General features: G+C 43.7%; 1 protein-coding gene across 1 annotated transcript in view; it reads right to left on the bottom strand.

Moving 5' to 3' along the window:
- Positions 1 to 7255, bottom strand: part of LOC104524858 (pumilio homolog 1-like) — a gene marked incomplete at both ends in the record, with an annotated part of 10478 nt that extends 3223 nt beyond the window's left edge. The window contains 3 exon segments of the mRNA XM_029084928.1: position 1; positions 4 to 108; positions 7019 to 7255. The exon segment at position 1 is cut by the window's left edge and continues 150 nt beyond it. Of these exon segments, the coding sequence (XP_028940761.1) occupies position 1; positions 4 to 108; positions 7019 to 7255 (343 nt within the window).
- Between the last annotated feature and the right edge of the window lie 2042 nt (positions 7256 to 9297).

Raw genomic sequence — 9297 nt, 5'->3', positions numbered from 1 at the left:
GCGTGCTGCTGGGGCTGAAGAGGCTGGAGGCACTGCTCGCGCTGCGGTACTTGGCTTCAGCTCCAGGAGCAGCGGAGATGTAACGGCCACTGCCGTTCGTCAGCCCTCCTGCAAACAAGGGTATGTCAACAAGATGAAATGAAGTGGCCCAGGGATTCATTCCCAACCTCTGCGTGCCATTTTACTGCTAATCACTCCTTTTCTGCCAAGATGGGTTGCTGCTGTTCAACTAGGAAATGTTCTCACCTAAGCTCAATGAACTGCCCCCAAAATCATTTCAGCGGGGACGTGTTCAAGCATCGTTCCATAGCATGGCAGTGTTAGGAACAGCTACAGGCTTGAGCAAAGAACAGACTGTAACAAATTCTGTTCCTCACTTTGTCTTCAAAACTGTCTAAAACAAACTGTCAAACCCATCACCTGGTCTAGTGGAAGGTGTCCCTGCTGATGGCAGAGGGGTTGGAACTGGATGAGCTTTAAGGTCCCTCCCAACCCAAACCGGTCTGGGATTCTATGATCATTTGCTAACTTGCTGTTTCTAATTACCTTATCAGAGAATCCCAGCCTGGTTTGGGTGGGAAGGGACCTTAAAGCTCATCCAGTCCCAACCCCCCTGCCAGCAGCAGGGACACCTTCCACTAGACCAGGTTGCTCAAAGCCTCATCCAACCTGGCCTTCAACACTGCCAGGGAGGAGCAGCCACAGCTTCTCTGCCCAACCTGTTCCAGTGTCTGACCACCCTCACACCGAAGAATTTCTTCCTAATATCTAATCTAAACCTCCCCTCTTTCAGTTTAAAGCCATTTCCCCCTGTTCTATCATTAACTGCCCTCCCCAGCTTTCTTGTAGGTCCCTTCAGGTACTGGATGGCCACGTATTATCCTCCATCCTGAGGTTTTTTTCACCTATCCTGCTGCTATGTGAAGGAATGATTTAAAAGATACTTGGTAGAAGTGGGGACAGAATTAAGACAAAACTAGATATGAAAAAGGCAGCAAGAAGCAAGTATAAAAATTTTGGATATAAACCAATCACTATTAAATAGAAATAAATAATCAATTATAAACAGTAAATATACATTTTCAAAAAGGTTGTGTTTTCAGAGATTCCCTAAAGATTTTCATCCCTGGAGCTACCCAGTAACAGGTACAGGGAACAGGGAATGCTTCATCTTACAGTTAACACGCTGCAAGCGTTGATAGGAATCAACTTAAACCTTTAAACACCGTTTCCTTGCCTGTAATTTTTCAAAACTTGCTTCCTGGCTATGGCAGAGGACTCGGAATTCCCTTTCTCGCAGGGTTCGGGATCCCTCTGCTGGTCAAGGGCCGCAAGGTGCCTTCAGCGAGTTGGGTTTTCCCTGGGTGGGACAAAGTCCTCCCAAGAAAAATGTCCTTATCACATGGGAACCTGTCGCCTGCAAGGCCAAGGTGAGGCAGCGAGGGCAAACCACCTGAGAAACAACCAGCTAAGAGAAGTCTGTGCAAAGGAGGGAAGAGCTTCAAGGCTCAGGGTGTCCACAGAGAGAAGAGACCTGCTCCTGGCAGCCGTGCACCAGTGTCTGAAATAAAAATATGACATAAAACAAAAAAAGAGCTGAGTGAACTGCACTGCTCTGCCATCAATGCCTCAAGGAAGCTCCCGTGCAGGAAACACTCCATGAAAATTAAGTATCTGATAACAGCCTAATTAAGTTTCCCTGTCTCCGAGCTGGGCAAATGTGTTTTCACTTCTCCAGAGAGTTGGTACCAGACCCTGAGGAGCAGGAGACTCAAGACCTTCTTGTTCACATCTCTTTCTTATGCTGCCTTGCCAATGGTGTGACCATCATCTTCTCTATCTCCCTGACTTCTTAACTGAGCAAGAACTCCAAATGGTGACCAAGTGATACCCCTTACTGCTGGAAGGACCAGGATATTCAAAGGAACAGTAAATCAACTCCCAGGTAAAGGAAACCCAACAGCAACAATCTGAGCAATGGCCTTCTGATGTTTTCCATGGCATCTGAAGAGCTCAGAACTACCACTTGTTTTCTGACAGCCTGGAGCAAGTAAGAGTCATGGCACTGATGTACTGAAGCAGAAAACTAGTTCCTCGTCATCTGCAAATGGCTGTAAGAGGAAAGGGTTGAGCACTCACGCTGCTATCACCCACGCCTTATCTCTTAGTTCAGGGGGAAAGCACAGTTTGTACAGACAAAGTCTTCTCTGTGTTAGAGGTTTTCTGAGAAAAACCTTCTGATCTTTTTGGAGATTCAAAATAAAGCACAGAATTACTCCAGTTTTCTACCTGTCTCTCTTCTGACGGACATGCTGACTGCTGGTCTCCCTGTGATGTTCAACATCATACTGGGAATTCAGAGACCACAGGGGAGACAGGTTTCCTAAATCAAGCAAGAGCTTCTTTAATCCACCTGTCAGCCATCAAAGGCCAGAAACCTTGGAGCACCTCAAGTGCTTTTATGCCAATGTGTGGCTGGGAATACAGTGACTTTGCCAGACCCCAGACTTCAGTGAGATCTTATCAATAACTCCAATGAAAGAGCTCCTTGTTCAAGAGCAGAACATGGAGGCTGGAAGCTCCTGAAGCTCTTAGGGACACTAAGGTAGAATCAAGTGGCAAAAATCCCAAAGAAGGGACAAGACTCCTGCAAGATGTTGGCACTGCCAGTTTCTCCTGTGTCCTCAGCCAGAACCAACTTCAAAAGGAGGTCTGCAAACTGTGTAGAGACATCCTGTGGTGCTAACACCACGTTTTCCCTGCAAAGCACTTGGCATCCACATATGACAGCAAACCAGGGCTGTACGCACTACCCAGAGGTTGTACAGAAGAGACAGCTGTGGCGTGGTTCAGTCTCTGAAGAGATTGACCATATTTTCTTATAAAGTGTCTGGGATATGTCAGGAAAAACCTGTATCTGGGGAGGATGAAGCACACAGACTCTGTCCTGGGGACTTCAAGACAGACGTGTTACTCAGACTCACACCGCAGCCGTAACAACTGAGCATTTCCTATTCTGAAATGGTAAATCATCTTCTTGGTGCTTGCTGGGACACTTGAGACAGACATCAACCTGAAAGAATTACTGGTTTCAGCGAAAGAAAAGGCCAACGAAAGGATGAGTCAAAAAGAAAACACAGGGGAAGAAACACAAAGGCTGTTCTCTGAAAACAAAGCACTTCTTAAGCAAACTTCCCAGGGCCCTCCAATTGCTCTGCAAGGCAGGAGTTCCTGGTATGAGAAATGCCAGGATAATGGAGAAAAAAAGGAAGATGAAAAGATGACTCTGTGAGAAAGCAGGAGGAGAAGACGTCCCTGCTGCTCTCTCCCACTGAGGGCTCAGCACAGAGGCACCAGGCAGTGACATCCAGCCGAGGGGACCCCGTGCTGTCATCCCGGGGCTGGGAAGGGCAGGAGCCAGCAGCCCCCGAGACACCCCCAGTGTCACTGCCCCAACCTGTCACCTCGTGCTGGGCTGTGCCACAAACCACCCAGGAAGACGCAGCCCTACAGCCTTCCCAGTCAGTCACAGTCAACTGGTTATCAACTCCCCAGCCAACTTTCCCCCCCAAAATAAAGACTAAAAACATTAAATTCCCACCACACGCAGGTATCAGCTTCCTCGCACCAATCCTGCCTTTTCAATTACAAGCTGACTACAGTATGGGGCAGCTCTCTCCCAAACAGCTCCTGCAAGAATATAATAACATTAAAATAATTATTTATCCTCTCCAAATCCTGATCCCATTCCAAACTGGGAAAACCCAGAGCTGGACACGCTCAGCCCCAGGCTGCAGTGTGATAAGTGTTTCTACTGGGACCGTGTCAGCTACGTACGCAAGAGCTGACAGAAACTGCCTGTGGGCATGAACTGATGGGAAGTGTAACCTGGCCAAAATCATAGAATCATCGAATGGTTTGGGTTGGAAGGGACCTTAAAGCTCATCCAGTCCCAACCCCCCTGCCAGCAGCAGGGACACCTTCCATTAGACCAGGTTGCTCAAAGCCTCATCCAGCCTGGCCTTCAACACTTCCAGGGAGGGGGCATCTACAACTTCCTTGGGCAACCTGTTCCAGTGTCTGACCACCCTCACAGTGAAGAACTTCTTCCTAATATCTAATCTAAACCTCCCCTCTTTCAGTTTAAACCCATTTCCCCTTGTTCTGTCATTAACTGCCCTTATGAAAAGTCCTTCCCCAGCTTTCTTGCAGGCTGGGGATATATTTCATTATAAAATGAAATTTTATAATTAAAAAATGTATTTAGTAATTTATAATTCTATAATTTTGACCGATATTGGGGAAGAAGAGGGCTCCTGCTGCTTTTAGCACCCAAAAGTGCCTATTTATTTACAGTTGCTTTATCCTAGCTATGCACAGTTGCATATATCTTTGATTCTAAAGCATGTACTTGGCTCAGCCTTCCTCCTCTAGTAGTTCTTTTCGTAAGAACTGGCTGCATGGTTATTTCAGGTACTCGTGATTGCCCAGACATTTCACAAGGTCACTTTTACAACACCAGAAAAAAACCCCAGCTCAATAACTACACACCATTTTTCACAGCAGTGAGCTTTCAGAAAGGCATAAGAGCTGGAGCTGAATCTTTACACCGAACACCAACCCACCAAATGACTGACCTGCACATCCATGAGATGTGACAAAGTCAAACCCATGACTTACACTGAGCTTAACTATAGATTTGCCGACTGTAAGTCCATTTAATGCAAACTTCTTATGTCACTGTGTAACCAAAGTTACTGGAAGTGACTCCTCCAGGTTGTCTCGCAGAATCACAGAATGTCAGGGATTGGAAGTGACCTCGAAAGATCATCCAGTCCAACCCCCTGCCAGAGCAGGAACCTCAATGAGATCACACAGGAAGGCGTCCAGGCGGGTCTTGAATGTCTCCAGAGAAGGAGACTCCACCCCCTCCCTGGGCAGCCTGTCCCAGGGCTCTGGCACCCTCACTGGAAAGAAGTTTCTTCTCCAGTTGAAGCAGAACCTCCTGTGTTCCAGCTCACACCCATTGCCCCTTGTCCTACCATTGGGCATCACTGAGAAGAGCCTGGCTCCATCCTCCTGACATTCACCCTTTACATATTTATAAACATTAATGAGGTCTCCCCTCAGTCTCCTCTTCTCCAAGCTAAAGAGCCCCAGCTCCCTCAGCCTTTCCTCAGCAGGGAGATGCTCCACTCCCTTCATCATCTTGGTGGCTCTGTGCTGGACTCTCTCCAGCAGTTCCCTGTCCTTCTTGAACTGTGGGGCCCAGAACTGGACACAATACCCAACTGCTCTAATTTCCCTTTTCGCAAACATCATGTTTGGGGTGTTCCCATCTCTCCTTTTATTTTTAGATATTTAGAAATAGTCCTCGTCCTTTTTATCACCAACTACTTCTGATATCACTCCCAAACAGAAAAGGAGCCAGCCTCAAGCTTCTTATAAGGAAAAATAATGCCTGTGCCGTTCTTATAGCATTAAAACATTTTATAGCCACATTTAACACTGTCTTTCAGTACAGGTGAAAGAGAAACTTAAAAACAAAAAGAAAATGACCTTTTACAGATTTCAAGATGAAAACCACCCGAGATGCAGAGCTATTCCAGATGAGATTTTTCCTGCAGCATTACCAAGCACAAAGTCAGGCACAGAGGAAACCTGGCTCCGAGGCCAGGAATGTTGTGTCAGGATGGGAAGACCCCCACTAACTGCTCTTGGGCACAATCCATTCCTGTCAATGGTAACTCCCCTTTCTTTCCCGAGTTTCCTTCTCAAACAGATTAACCTTCCTCTGATCCAGTTTTTAAGATCCATTCTTTTGTTTGCCTGCAGGGGCAACAGACTCTTTCAAGCGCCAGATTTGGAATCTGGTTAGTCTTCAGCATTAATTTATTGTAGCTATTTAACTGTCAGCTTAAGGATTGTACAGCTGCATAAATAAAAGCTAAAACCCCTTCCAATTCTATTAAAGCTCTGAACAAGGAAAGATGGTAATTCTAAACTTGATCTCAAAAAATCATATTTATTACTATTCCATGCTAACTTTTAGCCAGGATCAAATTTATCACACACATATGAAATAAACATGATAAATACAGTATTTGATGAGTGTGTATATGCATGGAAAACTGTTCTGGTAACCAAAAGTTTTGTTAAAACTGGACAGATATGTGGCAGAACCAAAACAAAGTGATTTTTTTTTTTTTTTTTGAGCAAGTACTGAATTATCTGGTCCAGATGCAACAAATAACTTATCTTGTTTGTTTAAGAGGCCTGGAAATGAACACTTCAGGAAGTTCAGATGAGCATGGCTTTTTTATTTAATATTTGCTTTATTTATTTTAAAGTTTTACTTTATTGTAAGAGCTCTGGGCCAACTAGAATCTCTTCCAGAAGATGTAGCTTATAAAAAGTAACATATCTTACCAAAATTAAGAAAACTTCTCCCATGCACTAATGTGCTTTTCATAAAGCCACAATTTTCAAAAACAAACTCACAAAATCCTCAGCTAAAAAGTAAGCTCTGCTCCAGATAATGTTGCATATTTTGGTTAAAAGAAGAAACTGTATTCTAAGCTCATTAATTTATTATTTAAAACTCAATGGGTATTTTAAAACATTGGACAAGTGTAAGGATCAGCCCTACATAGCTACTTTACTCGAGGTTAACAGACAATTGGTGCTGTTACTGAGATGTGTGAGAAAAACTGTTTTTCAAACACTTGGAAACGTTATCTGTAATTTAGAGATGAGGAATCAAGGAGGCAACACAGAAACCTTCCCATTTAACAGCTGAACTACTGTGAAAAATAAACACATAACATAGGGGCTACAGCTCCTGCTTCAGTGTTTCACCTACTTCTTCTGCAAAAGCCAGGACCCTGCCACAGGAATGAGAGTAGCAACCAGGCAGCAGGTATGTGACCCACCCAACAGTGGGGTGTCCACGTCTCTGCACCCAGGGACAGCAGAGCAGTCACCTGCAGTGCTGGGACAGTGGCACTGTGGCTCTTACCCAGGTTTAAACTTGAAGATGATCCATGTGAAGATAAGGAAGGTGGTGGAGTCTGAGAGTGGCCAGGTCCTTGGCTGGGCAGAGGCATTCCCACAGGTCCAGGAGAGGAGGAAAACCCAAGGCCATTATAAAAACTGTGTCCTATAGGTGTCAAACTGCTGGATGTCCTCTTGTACAGGTCACTGCTCCCTGTAAGGGAGTCTCGGCGGGAGCCGCTGCCCGTGTTGGAGTTAGCAACTGGAAAAAAAGAAAAAGAGAGTAAAATTGTGTGATGTCAACAAAGTGTCCAACTGTAAAACTGTGGGATGTCAACAAGGTGTCCAAGACAACTGGATGACTGGAGAGCCAGTACAGTGGCACCCACTAACAACTTCACTGCACCATGCTGTTTTCCTAAGGGTATTCATAGAATCACAGGATGGTCTGGGTTGGAAGGGGCCTTAAAGCTCATCCAGTCCCAACCCCCCTGCCAGCAGCAGGGACACCTTCCACTAGACCAGGTTGCTCAAAGCCTCATCCAGCCTGGCCTTCAACACTTCCAGGGAGGAGCAGCCACAGCTTCTCTGGCCAACCTGGGACACTGTCTCACCACCCTCACAGTGAAGAATTGCACGTGCCTGAATGAAATGCGTTAATTAAAACCACGTTACAGAGTTACAGAATCGCCTCGATGGGAAAAGACCTTTAACATCATCGTTGTTAATGATCAAGCAGAAATGCTTAATATCAATAATTAACTTGAATCCTGTCTTTGCATTTATAGTTCTGTAGTTATTAATATCGACAGCACAACATGAAGAACTGAGACCTCCGAAAATCTACAAGCAGAAAGATCAAGAAGATAAAAACCCACCTAATGGAAGCGACAGAACGGAACGACAGCCAACACGTTGGCTTTTGGGCACAAACATTTAATGCTTTGCTCCTGAACCTTCAGAAGAAGGTTTGTGTGCTTTCCAAAGCTCTTTTCCCCTAAGCACTAATCACTTAGTTTAACAGAAGATATTAGATCACCCTACAAGCGTTGCCTCATATTTATTACAGCTAAAACAAATTCACCACGACACTTTATCTATTCGTGTTTACTTAAGAGCATGTACAGCTTCGTGTACATTTACTTGAAATCCTTGTGCTCACCTTTCACTATATTAGAAAATAGCTCCTGTTTGCACCAAGCTTTATTGAGATGGAAATCAGAATTCAATTTAATTCAATAAACTCAACATTTTTTTTTCCAAGAGTTTTCTTGATAGTCAAATACAAACTCTTTAAATGCACTGTCAACTTGAGGGGAAAAAAAAAAATCAATTTTGCATTGAAATCTTGTTTAATAATAGTGAAATTGTTAACTGTAATGAAATAATAATTTTTCATGGCTGCACACAAGTTCTACAAGCAACAGCCTTACATTTTTATTCATTGATTGAGGGAAAACAAGTGTGTGCACCTTATCATTGAGCAAACTAGTAACTGAATTCAATTAGTTAAATAAACTGAAGTGAAAGAAGTGAATGCTGTGTTTACCTGAATCCAAGTGGGTTCAGATTCTCAGTCTGGGTTTAAGAAAAACATTTAGAATAAGTTTTATTTAAAACTGTGATTTGATGCAGTGACACTATGACCCTCAGTCTTTTCTCATGGAGCAGGTTCAAAAGGCATGTTCTAACTTGCCCTTCACACTGATGAAAGCAGGCAAGTTCAGGGCATAATTACTACCTCTGAGACTAAGCAGTAATTAAAACAATTGCTCTACTTCAAAAAAACAAACCTAAGGAAAAAAACCCAACCCACAGACATCTTTCTGGTTTGGTTTAATCTTAAAAAAAGCTCTTTGTCTCTAACTGACTAATAAACAAATCAAAATAAATCACGTATATAACATTTCTTGAAACCAGAATAAGCAACATTTTTTGGTGTACGACAGAAACAATTTGCAGAATAAAGCACGGAAACCACCTCAGATCAGCTTTTTTAAAATCACAAAAAGTTACTAAGTCATTATTTTGAGGTAAGAGTTAGCACAGGGATGGATCCAATTCCTGTTAGTTCAGTATCTCCACCAAGCACATGCAGGTAAAGGCGAGGGAATCCAAAGCTGTTGAAAAACTTAATTTGCAGCAACAAGGGGACAACTGATAATGTGTGTGAAAAAAAATTAAAAATTACTTTGGTACTTCTAAGTTTCTGCTGCAGTAAGTTTCACCAGAAAGTGCTGCATATATTGAAAGACACAGTAGTCCTTAAAGGAAAGGTTCCAGTATAGGCTGGGGACAGACCTG

The sequence above is a fragment of the Antrostomus carolinensis genome, unplaced genomic scaffold (genome assembly GCF_000700745.2).
Source record: "Antrostomus carolinensis isolate BGI_N321 unplaced genomic scaffold, ASM70074v2 scaffold41195, whole genome shotgun sequence".
NCBI lineage: Eukaryota > Metazoa > Chordata > Aves > Caprimulgiformes > Caprimulgidae > Antrostomus > Antrostomus carolinensis.
The sequence above is the reverse complement of the archived record's forward strand: the minus strand, read 5'-3'. Positions and strand labels throughout refer to the sequence as shown.